A 21,405-nucleotide genomic window follows, 5' to 3' on the forward strand; every position below is an offset into this window, starting at 1 on the left:
GATTATACACCGCCCAAAGAAGATGCGTTTCATTTCTAGAGGAAATAAAATCGTGAAATCTTTAAGAAAAGTGATTATTATTATTATTATTTTTTGGTTTAAAAAACTCCATTTCACGTGTGCATGGACATGCAATTCACAGATGTGAAATAAATAAATAGACTAAATAATCTGGTCCGGTAATCATGATTATAATCGCTGCGGATGTGGCTGCTTCGAAAATGCATTTTGTTCTATAAACGGTAACTTTAATTGAATTTCCTTGCCTTTTTTTAACCGTGTCCAAAACCATGTTAGCGACTGTGAAAAATGAAATGAGATATCGAATTAGAGTTTAAATAAAACAGAGAGAGCAAGACAGAGCGGGCCTAACAAAAGAGGCCTCAAAGCCAGGCGAGGAAACAAAATGGTGCATATTTGTTTTTAAAGCCCCTCCCAGACTGGGTGTAGCCACTCCCCTGGACAGACGTTACACAGACAGACAGACAGACAATCACCTACGGAGAATCACCTACGGAGACAAATCACCTACGGAGAATGTAGAAGACTAGTGGGGTCACCCGTGGGAATCCCACGGGCATGGACATGTGTGACATTTGGACATCTTCATTTCGATGCTGCACATTCAGTTTTACAAAATGGTTACTGGCAATTTATAAGATCCACGAGTAATCTACACAATTCATTTACTTCTGATAACATGTGAATGCATGTGTGTGCACATGGGAAATACAGTTTGAAATGTGTGATTACTTCTCATGTAAAATGTGACTTCAAGAGCTCAAATCCTCTCCCTCCCCACCTCCATCCCTCCCACATCACGCACACTGCACCGGGGAGAGTGGGTCACACACGGGGGAGAGTGTGTCACACACACGAGGGAGAGTGGGTCACACACACGAGGGAGAGTGGGTCACACACACGAGGGAGAGTGGGTCACACACACGAGGGAGAGTGGGTCACACACACGAGGGAGAGTGGGTCACACACACGAGGGAGAGTGGGTCACACACACGAGGGAGAGTGGGTCACACACACGAGGGAGAGTGGGTCACACACACGAGGGAGAGTGGGTCACACACACGAGGGAGAGTGGGTCACACACACGAGGGAGAGTGGGTCACACACACGGGGGAGAGTGGGGGTCGTTTTACTCCTCTCCCCTACATTTCCACAGTAGAAGGAAGGCGACCTTCAAGGACAGCTTTCCTGATTTCTTCCTGTTCACGCTCGAACATAGTCATGCAACATGTGACATAAGGATTAACGTCAGATAGTATGTTGTGCAGTACTGCCATCAATTCTTGCAAACATCTGCGATTCTCAGGTCGATTCATACGTTCCTTTGTAGCTTGAGCTGTATCCAAAATAAATAACTGTGCAAATTGTGGTTGCTCATGTACATGTGATGGATGTAATGGACCACAGCAATGATAAATTTGACCGTGGATTTTGAAACAGTACGGACCATTTCCTGGAGGAGATGAGATCTGAGCGCCCATTGATGCAAAAGCTAATGCCAAATTGTAATTCCGGATATTGTCTCGGAAGTTGCGACATTTTCCATCGTCGCCCTGATAAAGTTGTTGCAGTCGATCAGGTATGGCAAATAGTGGAGGTAATCTAACTTTTCCCTTGGAACAACACAGTGTAAATCCATCCCCTTGTCCTGTTGAATAATTTGTGAAATGGTTTGCAGAACAGTACACGCATGGTGACGTCATCGGACCGCAATTATGCTCTTGAACATTATCCGATACTTCTGCCGGATTCATAATGGCTGCGGTTTTGTGTTTGCTGAGCCCTCCTACGTCTTTGTTGCTGTTCATCGACGGTCTCGTTCTCCCACCTCATTGTTGTTGCAGCAGCATCCTGTGCAGGTCTGTGTTGACGTTCGCCGGCGGTCTCATTCTCCCGCCTCATTGTTGTTGCAGCAGCATCCTGTGCGAGTCTGTGTTGACGTTCGTCGATGGTCTCGTTCTCCCGCCTCATTGTTACTGCTGCCGCATCCTGTGCGAGTCTGTGTTGACGTTCCTCGACTGTCTCGTTCTCCCGGCTCATTGTTACTGCTGCCGCATGCTGTGCGAGTCTGCGTTGACGTTCCTCGGCTGTCTCGTTCTCAGTCTCATTCTTTTTCTTGCTGCATCCAGTTCAAGTCTGCGTTGACGGTCATCAAGCCGTTCATCGACAGTCTCGTTCATTTCGGAAATGGGAGTTTCCACACAAAGCATGAATTTTCACGATCCCCAAGAGGAAGAGGAAGTGTTGCGACGTAATCATCAAATGGCAAGTAAATGACATTTTTAAAATTAAAGATTTCAAATAAACTTACCTTATTTAAAGTGTACGTACACATAACTTATCAAAGAAAAAGAGCAATCAGAGATTTCAAGCCCTCGCCAGGATGTATTTTCAGTGGTTTTTAAGGCTTTTGTGTTAAAACAAATATGGCGGCCGAACCACATGACCGATGACATAATTATTTTTTTTCTAAACTAATTTATTCCTAGATTATGCTCAAGAAATTTCATCTTTATTGGATGAAGTTTTGTACTTGTCGAATTATGACGTCATAATGGAGGCACCTATGTCATCATCATTTACATATTTTATTCCCCATTGAGAGTTCTTTACAATGAGCCATGTCTCAATTTTTTCTATTCAGCGCTTTCGGAGATATAGAGGTGCAAAGTTTTTCGGTTTTTCCAAGATGACGGCCGAACCACGTGACCGATGACGTTATCATTTTTTTTGTTCTCCACCAGTTTATACCGACATGGCGCTCAAGAAATTTCATCTTGATTGGATGAAGTTTTGTACTTGTCGAATTATGACGTCATAATGGAGGCACCTATGACATCATCATCAATACATTTTATTCCACATGGAGAGTTCTTTACAATGAGCCATGTCTCAAGTTTTTCTATTCAGTGCTTTCCGAGATAGAGGTGCAAAGTTTTTTGATTTTTCCAAGATGGCGGCCGAACCACGTGACCTATGATGTCATAATTATCATTAAAAAATACTACATGTTGAGTTGCACACCTATGGTGAAAATTTCCTGTCAATCGGACCAACGGTTGCAGAGAAAATCATATTTATTCTGTGCGGACAAACACACAAACAGACTCAAATGCAATACCCTCTCCTCTGGCGAGGGTAATAAGAACAAAGAAATATCTCTCGGCAATTTCCTGTCTGTGTTATTTGGGCAGTGTAAAAATATATCGAGCCGCGAAAAGCCGCGATTATTTAATGTATCTCGGCAATTTGCCATCTGTGGCGATACGTGAACGAGGCTTCGCCCCTTCCCCACATTGTTGACTTTTTATTGTGACTACGTATTAATTAAACGTTTCATCGTGATGATGGAAAAATCTGCCACAAATTCTTCATAAATCTCGGCAATTTCCTGTCTGTGTTGTTTGGGCGGTGTAAGATATATCGAGCCGCGAATTTCTAAGATGTCTCAGCAATTATTTGCGTGAATTTTCTCAATTATTGCAGAAACCGAGTCTAAAACCATCGATAAAAATGAAATCATATGGTGAATTAGAGCTGAGATAAAGCCGTGAGAGAGTCAATGGTGTTTATGTTACAGGCCTTTGAAAATGCATTTTGTTCTTTTAACGGTAACTTTCATTTTCATTTTCATCAAATTTTTTTTCAACAGGGTCTAAAACCAACCATGTTAGTGACTGTGAAAAATGAAATGAGATATCGAATTAGAGTTTAAATAAAACTGAGAGAGAGCAAGAAACCATGGGCCTAACAAAAGAGGCTTCAAAGTAATGCGATGGTGGATATTTGGTAAACAAAATGGTGGATATTTGGTTTGACGCCCCTCCCAAACCGGGTATAGCCACACACCCGGACAGACTCACAGACAGAATCATCGACGGAGAATATTATATAGACTAGTGTGGTCACCCGTGGGAATGCCACGGGCATGGACGTGTGTGACATTGACATCTTCATTTAGTTGCTGCACATTCAGTTTTACAAAATGGTTACTGGCAATTTATCACATCCACAAATGATGTAATCTACACAATTTATTTACTTCTGATAACATGTGAATGCATGTGCGTGCACATGGGAAATACAGTTTGAAATGTGTCATTACATCTCATGTAAAATGTGACTTCAAGAGGTGAAATCCTCGCCCCCATCCCTCCCACTGCACCAGGGAGTGGAGATCGAACATGCGCGCACACACACACACACACACACACACACACACACACACACACACACACACACACACACACACACACACACACACACACACACACACACGACTCCCTTTGCTCGAGTTGTAATCAAAATGTACCTTTGTTTCTTCAAAAAGTAATTTATGATCGAAGACGTGTTGATTCAGTCTTTAAATGAACATCATATGCCTGTCAGAGGCCTATGGACCCCATGACTTCTTCATTTTTAAACTTGAATGTATTGAAAACTTTTCGCTTTGAATGAATGAATGAATGAATGAATGAATGATCGTTTTAAGGCCATTTTTCCCCGCTAGAGTGGGGGTTAGCCTTGCGGGCCCCATGACAATCATGGTTCCCTGTTTGAGGCAATGCTTTTATGGCCGGATGCCCTTCCTGACGCCAAACCTTGGTCGCCTCTTACGATGCGCAGGGATACGGTGTACCTATTCTAAGCCGGGGTACACACCGGGATCATTCATCCCAGCAAGCTGGTACTCAATTTGCCGACCTCGGAAGGATGACAGGCTGAGTCAACCCCCCTGGCGTTAATTCAGCGATCGATCGGGATTCGAACCCAGGATCCTCGGATCCTAAGCCGGCACCCTAACTGCCAAGCCAACACCAGGGATCAAATCATCACAAAGTAAAAATAGATTAAAACCAAACGTTATTAATAAATATTGTATTTCATAGCCTGGTCCATGTGATGGTAATCTGGGGTGTTGGTGAAGGTTGGGTGTTGGTGAAGGTTAAATTGTGCCAATTTACAACACCCTGGTGTTGGGCTAGCGGCTAGGGTGCCGGCTTAGGATCCTAGTATCCTGGGTTCGAATCTCAGTCGATCGCCGAATTAATGCCAGGGGGGTTGACTCAGCCTGTCATCCTTCTGAGGTCGGCTAATTGAGTACCAGTTCACTGGTAATTCCCTTTTTGTCGTTGAAGGCGGCAAAAAGGGTTGGCGTCAGGAAGGGCATCCGGCCGTAAAACATTGCTTCAAAAAGGGGACCAAAAAAACAACAACTACCACGGTCCCCGAAAAGGCCAACCCCCGCTTTGCGGGGAAAAATGGCCTCTAAACGGTGGTTAGGTATAGCCTGGTGTTGGCTTAGCGGTCAGGGTACCGGCTTAGGATCCTAGGATCCTGGGTTCGAATCCCGGTCGATCGCTGAATTAACGCCAGGGGGGTTGACTCAGCCTGTCATCCTTCCGAGGTCGGCAAATTGAGTACCAGTTCACTGGTAATTCCCTGTTTGTCGAAAAAAGGCGACAAACAGGGTTGGCGGCAGGAAGGGCACCTGGCCGTAAAACATTGCTTCAAAAAGGGGACCAAAAAAAAAAAACAACAACCACGGTGCCCGAAAAAGGCCAACCCCCGCTTTGCGGGGAAAAATGGCCTCTAAAGGTGTTTTTTTATTTATTTATAGTTAGTTTACATTATTATGTACATTTTTGAAGTACTGTATTGTTTAATTCCATGGTTGGAGAAAAGTTGACTCGCTTTAAACAAACTCTGTATATACACCCCAGGAATACGTAAATATATAATTAGACTTCGGTTTGATCCCGAACTTCAGTATTCAGTTGCTGTATTTTTACTAAGTATATCTCCTTGCTGTATATCTCCTTCCCATCTCTCATTCCCCTTTCTCCTTCCCAGTGCCCACATCTCATCCAACCAGTCGACACATTCAAAACGGCTGTTGGAATTAATTTCGCCGATTTTCTCAACTTTAGCTGAAACTGAGACTTGAACTATCCCAGCGACTGTGATGGTGAATTACAGTCGAGATAAAGCCGTGAGGGAGCCTGAATGAACTTTATGTTACAGGCATTCGAAAATGCATTTGTTCGATAAACGTATATATAGATATCTCGGCATTTTCCTGTCTGTGTCATTTTGAGCGGTGCAAGATATATCAAATCGTGAAAAGCCGCGATTATTTAATATATCTCGGCCTTATCCCGTGTGTCATGTTGGGTGGTGTAAGATATATCGAGTCGTGAAAAGCTATGATTATTTAGTATATTTCGGCATTTTCCTGTCTGTGTCATCTTGGGTAATGCCTGTAAGATATATCGAATCGTGAAAAGCCGCGATTATTTAATATATCTCGGCAATTTCCCGATTCCCGTGTGTGTGTTTATTTTCTCAATTATTGCTGAAACCGAGTCTAAAACCATCGATAAAAATGAAATCAGATGGTGAATTCGAGATAAAATTGTGAGGGTGACTCAATGAATGGCCTTTATGTTACAGGCCTTTGAAAATGCATTTTGTTCTATAAACGATAACTTTCATCGAATTTTATTTGTTTGTTTGTTTTTTTCAACCGAGTCCAAAACCATGTTAGACTGAAAAATGAAATGAGATATCGAATTAGAGTTGACATAAAACTGTGAGAGAGAGCAAGACACCGCTGGCCGAATAAAAGAGGCCTCAAAGCTATGCGAGTCAACAAAATGGTGGATATTTGTTTTTGAAGCCCCTCCCAGACCGTGTAGCCACTCCCCCAGACAGACTCGCCTACGGGGAGAATGTGTGTGTGGGCGTGTGTGTGTGGGCGTGTGTGTGGGCGTGTGTGTGTGGGCGTGTGTGTGTGGGCGTGTGTGTGTGCGTGTGCGTGTGCGAGAAATTTCTCCTCTGGAGGTTAGTGCTGTCTCAGCCCTTGTTAGCGAGAAGATCAGGAAGCAAACATTTGGGGATTGTCCATATAATTTTTTAACTTTTTATGTTACTTTGCTTTTGGACAAATTGTTGATGCAAAAACAAGATGAAGTCTGAACAATGCTCAAAATGAGACCATACCTGTACACGGAATTTCCACATGGTACCGACTAGGACGCCAGGAATGGGACCGTAATGATTCGAAGGCACCAGGGTGCACACCTTGGTACGACCAACACATGCCATGCCCTGCATAGCACCAATAGGTGAAAGTTTACTCTGCAATAGCGATCAATCAATATATGTGCGTGTGCATGCGTGCATAATTCATTTCATGTGATTTCTCATAGCTGGAGGTTGGTGCTGTCTGCAGCTCTTGTTAGGCAGATGCAAAGTCTGTCTTCAAGGATTATTAATATCAGTTACAGCATGGAAAATTCAGGAAGCAAAACTTCTGCGTTTTGGAAAACAGGACTACTATTCAAATAATGCAATGGGACAAGTTAGTGCGACAAATAGAAACACAGGCCAACCGGGTTAAAGTCCCATTCAAAGAAAGGCCTAACGTAGCAATATGAAATGTTCCACCTGTGAATCGTGAAAACAATTTACCATATATTGTTGGGTTTTATTGATGTCTGGAGGCAAACACAAACTACATAACTCGGAGGCAAGGACGGCCTCAATGCAACCCCTGCCATCACACTATATTGGATCAGAGAAGCTTTCCAGCAGTTTTATGCATAATGTAATTTACTAAAAGTGCATGTGGAAGCATGTGTAGCAGAAAGCCCTCAAACACTGCAGAGCCATCATGTTTTGCTTTTTTTATTCTCAGAACAATGAATGACCCATGCAACAGGCCCACCTTTCCCCAGTCACGCGAGCAGCTGGATGAAGCAGAGGCCATCTTGGCCTTCCTCTTGCTCTCCTTAAGCTTCTCCCCAGCTTTCACCACTTCCTTGTCATCGGTCTTGCATGAAGGGCAATACCTAACACAGAATACAAAGTGAACGTCTTGCACACTTTGGCTAATCGATTCAACATTTGTAGTCTGAATTTACACAATAGCTCACCAATCCTCATCACTTGATGGCATGCTCCGCATCGGCGGTGTAAGGCAATACATGTGGAAGGCTCCGTTGCACTCGTCGCACATCAGTTGCTTCTCTGGATCCTGCTTGCCACCACACTCATGACAAGCACAATGACGGCACTCCTTGTCTGGGTCATCTTTGCAGTGGCGGCACTCGGGGCCTGTCTGACCTGTGCAAAAAATGTGTACAAGCTTACACCTTGTACTGCTTGGCTTACACCTCGTGTCTTGTCCCTTCACTACTTTTGCTGAAAGTTTTTAACTCATTAAATTTGCTTATCGATACTTACCTACCGTAGTCAAGTTAAACTCTTGGTACATTACAACTTTTTCTGCGGCCTCGTCTCACCTGCCGTCTCCACCATTATTCCTCCACCTGCACAGTAAGGCAGATGGATTCCACTCTGGAATGCTATCTAGTGCTGCTCCTCCACAGAGTCTTATTTACTAGAACTTTGTGCCAAATGCCATGTCCAGCTCCTGTTTGTTCCCTTCATTATTTTATCAACTCATTAAGTAAGTCACTCACTGAAATTTAAGACTCCAATTCAATTCGTTACTTCCACCACCAAAGGTAGATGGAGGTTAGGTTATCATCCCTGTTTGTTTGTGAGCAAGATATCTCAAAAAGTTGTTGATGGATTCAGAAGAAATTGGTGGACAGGTTAGGTGTGTGACAAGGACAAAATGATTGGATTTTGGTGAAAATCCAGATCCAGATACAATAATTTTTTAAGTGATTCTTCACCATTGAGAGATGCTTCTTATTCTTATTCTTCTTCTTCAACTCCCAGTTTGGCCACTGTTCATTCATGTTGGAAATTATTTTTGTGACAACAATTACATGTCTCAAACAAGTAATTGTCTGTATTCTTGACATCTGCACTCATCCTCATTTCGACTACAAACAGCACCAAATTATCCTATCCAGAGAGCAACCTCAACATAAAGACAGATCACCCATATCACTACATAATCACTTTACCCTAATCACCCATGCCACCACATGTAAAACCACCCACAGACCCCTAGACACATTAAAACAACACCACAAAGACACTACAGTGACATATTTCGCAACATCCCCCACCAAAACAATGGAAACTACAAAAAACATGCACACACCCCCCCCTCACCATAAACACAATAAACAACCATAACACAAAGACGATCTTGGGCACAACCCCCCCCCCCCCCCCTCGCCCTCCCCCACCCATTGATGACAGACGAACTACTCCACAGGTCCGATCATGTTCACCTGCACGCCTTCGCTGTGGATACTACCCACACTTTTACACGACAAACATACTCAACAACACCACGAGCGACACTTTCAACCACTGCAAGGCCACTCCACACACAATAAAAAACACATCATGGAAGACTGCACGGTCCTGGCTTCACGTAGGCAAGAGCACAACATCTTGGATGTGAGGGATATCTGCATCTCTCCTGTGAGACTGATGGGCATCTCCATGCCACTGTTCTGTTAAACCAGAAGTGACCAGGGCAAAAAATGCTGGAATTTTTTTCAGTCAATGGCAGACAAGATAATAATCTACATGTTACAAAAATAAAAATGGAAACTTTGGATGCCCCCTTACAATAATAATGATAATAATAGTTCCTTTACAAGGGAACTTCAACACAGGTCATTAGGCCCATCAAGACTGCAAATCCCACTCCACAGAATTCCACACGCGTTGCAGTCGAGTCCACCTAGTCCGGGTCTAAGATGTCGAGCAGTCCCAAGTGCAAGTCCTTGGCATTCCCGAGTAGTTGAGCATTCCGGAGTCTGAGCGAGTCCTGTGCCGAAAGTGTATTGTAAAGTGGCAAAAAAATAGCGAATTTATTTGTGCTTATGTAAATTAAGACAATAAAATATCAAAACCCACTAACAGTGCAACTTGGTACTTGCATCAACATTTTTATGCCTCCGCCCCCGAAGGTGGCCAGAGGCATTATGTTTTCAGGTCGTCTGTCTGTCCATCAATACGTACGGGCTAAACCTCGTTTTTCTCCAGAACCACATGTCGGATCGAGACAAAACTTTCAGGTCAGGAGTGACACCCATGCGGAATGTTATGATAATTGTGACGTCATAGGTCACGTGGTATGGCAGCCATCCTGAATTAAACACAAATAATGAAAAAAATATTTCTCGGAAACCAATAAATGGAAATGGCAACATCTGGGGAACAAAGCAAGTGGTCTGCCAATGGAATGCAACGACTACCAGAAAATGGTGCAAAGACATTGCAGTGCATGCTGGGTTCACATCGTCATTGTGGTTGTAGACTCTGTACCTTTGTTTGTCATAATGACTTTTTGTTTTAATGACCATTCATCCAGGCAAAACATGTTTCTTTGAAACGCCAAAACATCAAGAGCTTGAGAAGAGGAATATGCAATGTCCCCGTAAACCTGTTTGATATCTCAAGTATTTGTGCATCCTTCTGTTTATGTTTAAAGCAAAATGTAATGCTCCATGTTTGCTGACAGAGGTCACGGCGAAAGCTGACACACGATAATAAAATCAACTGAATGTACAGATTACCAGTCATTCAATATGGACGATGCAATACCATTGAAAGTACTCAGTGGCTCAATTACCCGACTACAAAAACAAAAAAGGCGTTAAACCGTATTATTACAGGCGAGCTAAAGTGTAAACCAATCCAGCAAAGATGGTTTGAAGCCTCATATCAGTTGATAAGAAACCACATTGGCAAAGGTTGTGCATGCAAGACAACGGTGATTCAATGAAGACCAGCACGAAGCACCCTCCAAATAGACAGTTTGCGACACTCACGTTTGGTGGGCTGCAGTGTAGGGTTTGGCACGGTGCCCGGCTCGTCCAGCCGATAGATTTCATCCGAAAACATGATCTTGCATTCTTCAAAATCATCCGCACATTCACTGTGGAGTGTAAACAGAAAGAAAGGTGGGTTGAAGGTATAATTAGTTGTTTTGTATAAGCCAGAACATCTTTTGATAGCCCACCCCCCCCAACTCTCCCCACCCTCAATGGAATCAAATCACGGCCCAGATGTTAAAACTATGAAAAAGGGTTCAACCACATGGGGCGATGGATATGCCTCCGCTGCGTTAACAGTCAACCCATTGTTAAGGTTGATCTCAATTAAAAAGTCAAGCGAAAAATTAAAAGTGACACGAGAGAGCGAGAAGAGGTAGCGACATCTGATGCTTTAAACTCGAGTTATATCTGCAAAATCAAGTAAAGGACACGTGACCTTTGACCTTTCGAACCCCAAATCGAATCCGTTCATCTTTGTGCTGCAATCAACATATGTACCGAGTTTCGTTGAAATTTCCTTCAACGTTGTCATGTTTAAAAATGGGTAAACAACAAGAATTCACATTTAATCCTCAAATCCGAAATAAGAATCACGATGAATTGGCCCATCGTGTATTGAACTGCATCACGTATTGAAATTGAAACCATTTTTGGCTTGAAAAAAAAAATTATATAACTGGATAAAACTATGTCTTTAAAAGTAAAGTTGTAAGCACGTCAACCAAGATTGTCATATGTGCTTAAAACAAAAATGGGGGACTTGATAAAAAATAAAACCCTTCTAAGCATCCACTGCGTGCTTATAATGCAGGGAAAGGAAGTCGAGCATCAGTCGGTAAACTCTGATATTCAAGCTGTTGTTAGGTTAAGGTATAAAGAGCAAAAACATTATAAGGAAGAGCACAATCCACTAAAAGAACAAACCTTTATTGTAGAATCGTGGAGAGAAAGCAAAGAAAACAAGCACCGCATCAAATTAAATCTCGTGACAAAGGAAGTGAATTGAACGTCGTAATCTGCAGACAATACTGAAATTTGAGCCTTCGACGTTCTCATTCTCAACCGCACAATGGCGGCAGCCCTTCAGTGCAAAGCATGCTGGGAATCGGGCTCGAGAAGCCGCCATTTCACGGTGTGCGTGCCAGGTAGGCGCTTCGTGTCGCTGCCAATAGACTCCAAACTCACCGTGATGGCACTTTTGGACTGCAATTAACTACCCCCACCCCCCATCCCCCCACAGCACAAATAAATATAGCTATCTATTAAATGCTCAAATAAGAAAAAGAAAATTGCTATTTTCAAACTAGAACGCCATTCAGTAGAGCGCATACTCCCGCCGTGGGTCAAGTTGGAATAATACGTTTTGTTTAACATCCCCTCTCCCCAAAACAATAAATGAAAAAGAAAGTAGGCTCTAACTGTCAGAGAATTAATTTTGATATATCTCGGAATTAGAGGAGAAAAACATCATTTAAGAACTACAATTCAGCTTTTACTCGCGGCCGTAGAAGATTGACTACTATAATTCAGCTCAGCTTTTAATTGCGAAATGGGCCCAGCCCGGCCGACTCACCACCTAGCCTATAACCTTCCCGTGGCCCGTCCCTACATTTTTTGTATTAGAGGTTTCCTCCTATCTTTCACCGTTCAGATTAGCTTGCGCAGACAAACAAACAAACTTATGTTAAGATAATGTTAAATGAAAAAAAATGAGCCCCATCTTCCAATGGTAAAAAAAATCCTTCAAAAAATTCCTGGATCCGGAATAATATCCTGAGCTTCACCAAAAACTAATCAATTCTTCCTTATCCCAAGGGCAATCATCCCACCAACTTTCATCCAAATCCGTTCAGAACTTTTCCAGATATCTTGTTCACAAACACACGAACACACACGATCGAATGCATTACTCCCTGGCGGGAGTAATAAGGCGTACAATCAAAAACGTTATTTTGAACTGCAGAGCTCGCAAATCGCTCACCGGGATCCGTAACGAAATTTTAAAAGCGTCTTTTCTCTGGATGAGTGTACATATAAGTAATTTCATAGCATTCGTCGTTTTACTGACCATCTATTTATTATGTACTCAAGACGGGATGAGATTAAATGAGACCCTGAGAAGTATCCATGTCGAGGGCCAAGTAGAGTTAAAAGTGCGCTAATTAAATCAATCTCGTCTGGGCAGTACGCATCGGGTGCTCGTGGTGGTTCCGAACAAAACGTTTCAAAGCAGATGCAGATCTTTGTTTAGTGAGAGTTCAATGCAATTTCAATTGGGAACCCGAACGTTGGATCCCCTTTTATCATCATGTATTGCAACAAACTTACTTCTTTGCGGCTCCAATTAAGAAAAGCAATCCAAGAGCTTGTGACACGAGATACACGAGGGCAGTTGAGTGTGTGTGTGAACAAAAGGGAGAGTTTGGGAGAGAAGTGAGTTTTGGATGAGGGCATGTATCGAGTATACGGTGGAGGGGTACGAGGTCAATATTTCAGCCTATTTTCAGGTGCATTAAAGAGCTGATCCTTCATTGCATTTACTCTACAAACATGAGAAACAAACAAAAAGGAGAACATACACAACACAAAGAAGCAAGTATATAAATTAAACCAGCAAGGAGACGGAACCAGTAGAAAACGTAAAATACGCAGCGACGTCCGTCACACCCACGACACTCAAGTCTGTCCAGCGACACCTACCTTATCGACAAAAGCATATTTGGAATTTAAATTCAAATTTAAGAGTGACGTTAGCAGTGAGCCTCTGAAAAGCACACACAAACAATAAATAAGCTATTTTAATGCATTTTGCACCGATACAAAGCGAGGCTCCATTAGCCGCTGCTCGTTTGAAAACCATCAGAGGACATTTACAGATAGTGTGGCTGAGGGTGACGAGTCGGGGAAAACACAACGAATGGACATTCTCAAGAGCGAACCCCATTGTGAAGGCAAAATTCGGACAAAACAAACCTTCCTTTGTCTGCTCTCCAATTGGCTGGGATAAAGTCCAATTTACTTATCCGCTGCAAGGTGAGGATGCTTGAGTATCATCGAGCGCGGTACACGTTGTTGATTTACATCGATGGTAAACTCAATACAACAGATTATTCAGGACATTTTCAACCAATTCGCCCAATAGCAAAGATCAAAGAACAAAAAAAAAACGTGAAAAGAGAGGAAATGGGTCACAGAATGCACGTGGATCACATGCAGGAAAGACCAGTGGCGATGGAGAACAATATTTGAGCACAATTAGCCGATTCATTACTGCATGGGTCAGTGATCGTTGGTATCACTTGCCTTCCGAAGCAAGTAATTGATCGCACAGGGAAAGCAAGGAACATGGCAAATGGCAACACCGTAAAAGTCACAAATTAACAATGAAAAACCAAGTATAAAAACAAGAAGATGTCAGGCAAAGCAAAACGATACTTGCAAAATCCACCCCCCCCCTTCCCTTCCGTCCCCCCCCCCCCCCCCCCCCAAAACAAAGGTTTCCATTGATCCATCATATCGTCCACTTCATCAAGATTAAAATTGACGATCTTGATCAAAGCTCGGGTTAACAAGATGAAAAGTGAGATGTTTCAAATGAAAATTGATGATTTTAGAAGTTTGACCTTGAATTGACCTTTGACCTTAAAAAGTTGGTTTCCCGATTCAGTGAGGCACTATGCAAATACTGTTAAATTTTCAAGTCAATCAAATGAAAATTGATTTTTCAGATGAAAATTGATGATTTTGCAAGTTCGAGTTGAACTTTGACCTTTTGACCTCGCAAATAGTTGGTTTACCAATTTAGTGACTCGATATGCAAATGTTCAATTTTCAAGTCAATTGTATGAGAAATTGCGATTTTAGACATTTGACCTTTGACCTCAAAATCAATAGGCTTCTCAATTGTGACGACCTCTACAACTTGGTGAAGTTTCATGATGATCGGTTTAGAATTGTGACCAGTAGGCGAGAGACAGACAGACAGACTAACAAACGCAACCGACCAATATACTTGAAAAAATCTTCGATTTTGCAAGTAATAAAACTTTAAGGTTTCAACAAATTTAAAATAACAATAATAAACATGGCATTGGTTTGTTGACCAGGCCTACAAAGTTAATCAGCTACACGAGGAGTAGGCGCTCTGCACGCGTAAAAAATACAAACGAGTGCGAGGACTCACCCAATGAGCAGCCGAGCAAACACCTCGGAAATGGTGCGTGTCTTCCGCTTTCGCAGGATCTCGGCATGGTACCAGAAGCCTCGTTCAAGTGGTTCATCAGTGTTGTAGTTCACCAGTGCCACCACGCCAACGTCCAACTCGTCCCACAAAAGCTTGTGACGGGCACGGGGCCTCATGTTCACCGCGGACACCCGAACCACACCATACTCCGGAAAACTGCAGCAAACAATCATTCACCTGCGTGGGGATACTATACCATGAAGTCATGACATCGTGGTGCTTAACCAAAACACCCACCAAGTAAAGCTGAGACCTATTGCCTAAATGAACTTTTCCCATACCGAAACAGCCAAAAACATCACCTTCGCGTGCCTAAATCCTGCAAAGAAACTTCGCCTTCAATCTAGCAATTAGCGTTCCTGCAGGATACTTTCCCCGTAACATTCTAGTGGCTAGAACTATTTAATATTTATGGATCTAGGAACGGGAGTACATTCCAGGCCCCAGTGACATCAAGGAATGTCAGATGCTGGGAAGCCCAGGTCTTGGCGTTCTTTTCAGATAGAGTTGCTGGTGCTTTGGAAAGAGAGGAATAGGCAGTTTGAAATGGTGTAAAGTTCAAGTAATATTGACGTTTCAGCACAGTTGTTATCCAAGGGTGTGCATCGTTCCATTTGGCAATGCCGGAATAAAACACGAAAGCTGAAAACGAGCAAATGAAGGAAAAGTAGAAAAACGGATGTCAGCACCACAAGAAACTCAAAACTGTCCTTGGCGACAGGCCTGCTCAGTCTAGTCATGTTGCACACACATCGTTACGCAATCATGTAGCCACAACTCGAGGAGAAGTAGCAATGGTCAAGAACACTTCAGAAATGTTACGTCCTTGGGAATAGAATGGTCTGTGGTGCAAGTGAGGCATGAAACCTTCACACATCCACAATGGCTGTTCTGTGACGCAAAATTTTATTCGGAGTTCCCCGCAGTCTGTTATTTATCTTGGACTACACTATATCAAATCTCATGGCGGAACTTGTACATTAAATCACCCTCATTAGCCTACATCGATATGCTTTTCCCCGAACTACAAGGACATCGGAAGAAAATGGAGAGAACGACTCGGTATTTGGAATTCAAAACTGACATCCCGGCATCACGAGCTAAGTGCTCAGATGGAAAAGCCAAACACCTCATTGCCGAATTCACAGGTTAACCTTTTAGTCAGGTTCACTATGTTAACAAATACTAGGGCATGCCCGTACTATATATAAGCTAGGACGTGCCCGTACGTGGGTGCCCGTTCCTTGCCAAAAAAAAAAAAAAAAAAAAAATTTGTGTAGGGGTGTGTGTGTGTAAACATCCTAGGGCGTGCCCGTACGTGGGTGCAAAAAAACATGCGTGCAAACAACAACAACAAAAAAAAACTTTGAAACCACGTGGCAGTAACGACCACAGAACCCCCCCCCCCTCTATTTACATGAATGGTTTGGTCCATTCGCAACGACCACAGAACCCCCCCCCCTCTATTTACATGCAATGGTTTGGTCCATTCGCAACGCCAAAGCGAACGGCGAACGGCTAAATCGCCATAGCTCGGTAAGTACTTGTCCGATTAATTTCAAACCTTGAAAAGGCACATCCTCGGGTCCCCAGCAATATACCTGGCAAGTTGCAAGTATATCGGACCCGTGGTTGTCGAGAAACAGCGGTCACAGACAAACAAACGTACAAACGTACAAACAAACAAACACACAGAGATTACTGGAATTATAGATAGATAATTTCGTTCAATATTTTGGTAGATTAGCAAAACTGTACATTTTTGGAATATTCAGAGCATGAGGAATCCAAAAATTAATGTTTACATTTGCGTAGACACCTTTGCTAAAATGACACTCAGGACAGTGATGAAGATAGTCAGGTTCACTATGTTAACAAATATAATTTCGTACAAAATTTTGGGAGATTAGCAAACCTGTACATTTTTGGAATCACCAGAGCATGGAGAATCCGAAAATCAATGTTGGCATTTGCACAGACACCTGCATGGCCGCCATTTTGGATTTTGAAAATGGCCGCCATAAAATACATATTTTGCGCGATCTCGGCTTCTAGTCAACCTAGAGACTTAATTAAATATGCTAATCCTACGTTTTCTGGGTCAAGGAATCCAATAAAGTCCTCAAAATAGTGCTCAGGATTATATAAAAGCAACAAACAAAGGTAATTGAAAACCATTGTCTTTATATTTGTGATATAACTGTATTACATAATACATGATATTGCAAGTCCTTTGAAGTTATAGGTTGTTATAGGAAGTTATAGGTAGTATCAGATTGAACTATAAGTCCTATACACAGGATCTACAAGGTCTATACCGTTCAGGAATTTGCTTTTACAGATCTTCATCACTGTCCTGAATGTCATTTTTGCAAAGGTGTCTACGCAAATGTAAACATTAATTTTCGGATTCCTCATGCTCTGAATATTCCAAAAATGTATAGTTTTGCTAATTTACCAAAATTTTGAACGAAAAAACATAGTGAACCTGACTATTTGGATAAATATAAAATAACAACGTTAGTGACAAGAAAGAGTTCCTCACTCGTCGTATTTTATGTGGTAGACGATATCATCTTCTGCAGTCTGTGACGTTGATGGGCTAACATCGTCCGCCGGACCATCGCGTGTCACCTTCATCAGCTGGGCCTCGAACCAGGCACCTGTATTGGTGTCACGGATGTCCACTAGCTCGTTGATCTGAGAAATCATGGGCGGCAAGTAAGCAAGTAAATAATATTGATGAGAAATACATAACTTCACAAATATTTGTGGGAAAATGAAAAGGTTACAGGACATTGCTCAAAAAAGAAAGTACAGGGTATTAGTGAAAACAGAATCTCATTAACAGAACGAAGCACCTCTAATGCGTCTACATATTAGATATGCAAGATGTTCGTTTACATTTCCCCAAGCTGTCATGTTTCACACCCCGACCCCTAAACCCCTATATCTTGTACCCTCCCATCCACTCTCCAATGAGTGCACAGATAGGTTAGGAGTGATTGAAAGGCTAACTTGATAAAACTAGATAGTATTCATGGAATACTTACCCTGCGCCCCTCTATATCTCCGAAAGCGCTGCATATAAAAAAAATTGAGATATGGCTCATTTTAAAGAACTCTCCATGGGGAATAAAATATGTTAATGATGTCATAGGTGGCTCCCATTATGACGTCAGAATTCGACAAGTACAAATTTATTGAGCATCATCTGGGGATAAATTGGCAGAGGAAAAAAAAATGATGTCATCGGTCACGTGTTTCAGCCGCCATATTTGTTTTGACACAAAAGCCTTAAAAAACAATAAAACATCCTGGCAAGAGTCTGCGATCTCAGATTGCTCTTTCTTGTTTTCCATGTAGAGGTTTTGGAGATATAGAGGTGCAAAGTTTTTCGTTTTTTCCAAGATGACGCCTGTACTACATGACCTATGATGTCATAATTATCATTAAAATAAATTATATGGGAGGAGGCGCTCCTATGGTGAAGATTTAGTGTCCTTCGACCAGTAGTTGCGAAGAAACAAAAAAAATTCAGCCCTTATCGAATCAAGCGTTGTCCTTGTCGAATTATGAAGGCACCGATGACGTCATCATTAACACATCTTATTCCCCATGGGGAGTACTTGACAATGCGCCATGTTTCAATTTTTTCCATTAAAGGGGTTTGGGAGGTATAGAGGTGCAACGTTTTTCCAAGATGGCGTCTGTACCACATGACCTATGACGTCATAATTATCAGCAAAAAAAAAAAATCTACAGGCAGAGGCGCTCCTATGGTAAAGTTTCATGTCAGTCGAACCAACGGTTGCAGAGAAAATCATTTTTTTGAATGCAGACACGGCACACATATGCACCCGAATGCTTAACCCCGCATTTCGCTTCGTGAGCTAAGGGTAATAAGGGGAATATTTACCTCCGCCATCGAAGGTGGATGGAGGTTATGTTTTCACCCTTGTCTATCTGTGAACAAGATATCTCAAAAGGTTGTGGTTATGGCCTTAAAATGCATGTTGTTGTGTTGTTGTTGTGGACGGATCGAGACAAAATTTGGCAGAGATGTAGTGTGTGTGACACACGGACAAAATGATTAGATTTTGGTGAAGATCCGGATTCGGATCCGGCTATTAGAATTTTTTAAGTGATTCTTCACCATTCGGAGATAGGGCCGAAAACGATACATAGCAGGATATCTCAAAAAGTTGTGAACAGATTTGGACGAAACTTGGTGGACGAGTTGGTTAGGTGACAAGAACAAGCCGATTAGATTTTGGTTCAGGTCCGAATCCAGATCCGGCCTATCAGTGGGATACAAAACGTAAACCGTTCAGCCTGTGGAGGTATGTGCTCTACCGAGTGCCGTTCTAATCAAATTTGAATGAAACCGTACACCGTCACAGCACAAACATAAAATTCAGAAAAAGCGTTTTTTTTGTAAGTTCATAGTTCTTTCTATTGTTAGTAGTAAACCACTTCAAAGAGAACAGAAAATTATTTTAAACAATAACAGATTACAAATTTAATCACTTCAGAGTTTAGAGGAAATAAACAGAGGAAGTAGAAAATGAGGGTGCCGAGGTCCAACCTTGTACAATCCAAAACCTGGATCTACAGCCACAGCAGCTTGACCCGTACGAGCCGCCGCTTCACCCTCGACGGGCACCTCGCCGCTGGTTGAGTTTTTGTCCGAATCGCTCTGGCCAGAGCCACAACCAGAGTCGCTGTCCGACAGCTCTCCGCCATCTCGCGGCGCCGCACTGCGTTCTACACCGTCGGCCGGGGTTTTGCTGTCGGCCGTGCCTTTCACGGGAGCCTGCCGTGGCAGGAGCTGCACTATCTCATTTAGGCCGACGCTGTAGTCGAACAACGTGTGTCCATCCTCCATCTGTACACGGGTGCAGAGCAGACGGCACAAAAGGAACTGCAATCACATCTTTCTTCATACATATTATGCCATCTGCGGAGAAAGTTAGATGGCCTCCTAATGTGTTCTTAAAGACATCTACCCGCAAATTGTCTAAAAAGTCCGCAATGTCTAAAAAGTCCGCAATGTCTAAAAAGTCCGCAATGTCTAAAAAGTCCGCAATGTCTAAAAAGTCCGCAATGTCTAAAAAGTCCGCAATGTCTAAAAAGTCCGCAATGTCTAAAATATCCGCAATGTCTAAAAAGACATCTACCTGCAAATTGTTTTTCCAATTGTCTAAATTGTCAATTGTCTAATTATCTTCTATTGTCTATCTAAAATGTCTGTCTCAACAAATAATTGTCAATTGTCAATGTCTAAATTGTCCGCAATGTCTAAAAAGACATCTACCCGCAAATTGTTTTTCCAATTGTCTAAATTGTCAATTGTCTAATTATCTTCTATTGTCTATCTAAAATGTCTGTCTCAACAAATAATTGTCAATTGTCAATGTCTAAATTGTCCGCAATGTCTAAAAAGACATCTACCCGCAAATTGTTTTTCTAATTGTCTAAATTGTCAATTGTCTAATTATCTTCTATTGTCTATCTAAAATGTCTGTCAACAAATAATTGTCAATTGTCAATGTCTAAATTGTCCGCAATGTCTAAAAAGACATCTACCCGCAAATTGTTTTTCTAATTGTCTAAGTTGTCAATTGTCTAATTATCTTCTATTGTCTATCTAAAATGTCTGTCTAAACAAATAATTGTCAATTGTCAATGTCTAAATTGTCCGCAATGTCTAAAAAGACATCTACCCGCAAATTGTTTTTCTAATTGTCTAATTATCTTCTATTGTCTATCTAAAATGTCTGTCTAAGCAAATAATTGTCAATTGTCAATGTCTAAATTGTCCGCAATGTCTAAAAAGACATCCACCCGCAAATTGTTTTTCATGATCATGAAACACGTACAACGAATCGATGTGCAAGTTTTAGCTACCAAAGGTAACGGGGGTTAACTTACACACGTGTAATGTATAATAGCGTGCATGACAATATGGCGCTGCATAGCAACTGGTACATACAGATAAAGATTATAATCTATTATGTAATTTAGCAGTACAAACAGCAGCAGCATGTGCAAATACATTTGCAATGAGGGCGAAAGCCCAAGATGATTGGAATGTTTCACGATGTGAAACTCATGAGATACAAAATGCACTCTTGGATCCCGAACACAGGTGGGAGAAGGGGCCGGAGGGAGGATAGGGAACGTGGAGAGGGGGGGGGCATGGTTCCAGGGAGGGAGGGCACGGATCCGGGAGTGCGGAGGGGAGGGCATGGGTCTCGGGGTGGGGAGGGAAGACATGTCCAAGGGGTGCGGAGGGAAGGCATGGGTCCGGAGGAAGGTTGAAATCTGGAAGGTGTCAAGAGGGTGAGAGCAAGAAAAGGTAGA

The 21,405-nt window shown here is 42.3% G+C and overlaps 1 protein-coding gene across 1 annotated transcript in view; it reads right to left on the reverse strand.

Annotated features, from left to right (window-relative positions):
• Positions 1-21,405, reverse strand: part of UHRF1 (ubiquitin like with PHD and ring finger domains 1) — a 51,438-nt gene that overhangs the window by 22,437 nt on the left and 7,596 nt on the right. The window contains exons 2-8 of the mRNA XM_068103558.2: positions 19,628-19,927; positions 17,585-17,739; positions 14,980-15,195; positions 10,791-10,897; positions 7,959-8,148; positions 7,751-7,874; positions 7,024-7,131 (exon numbers count right to left, since the gene is read on the reverse strand). Coding sequence (XP_067959659.2) covers positions 7,024-7,131; positions 7,751-7,874; positions 7,959-8,148; positions 10,791-10,897; positions 14,980-15,195; positions 17,585-17,739; positions 19,628-19,927 — 1,200 coding nt within the window. The remainder of the gene's footprint in view (positions 1-7,023; positions 7,132-7,750; positions 7,875-7,958; positions 8,149-10,790; positions 10,898-14,979; positions 15,196-17,584; positions 17,740-19,627; positions 19,928-21,405) is intronic.

This window comes from Myxine glutinosa, chromosome 1 (assembly GCF_964187855.1).
Source record: "Myxine glutinosa chromosome 1, kmMyxGlut1.1, whole genome shotgun sequence".
NCBI lineage: Eukaryota > Metazoa > Chordata > Myxini > Myxiniformes > Myxinidae > Myxine > Myxine glutinosa.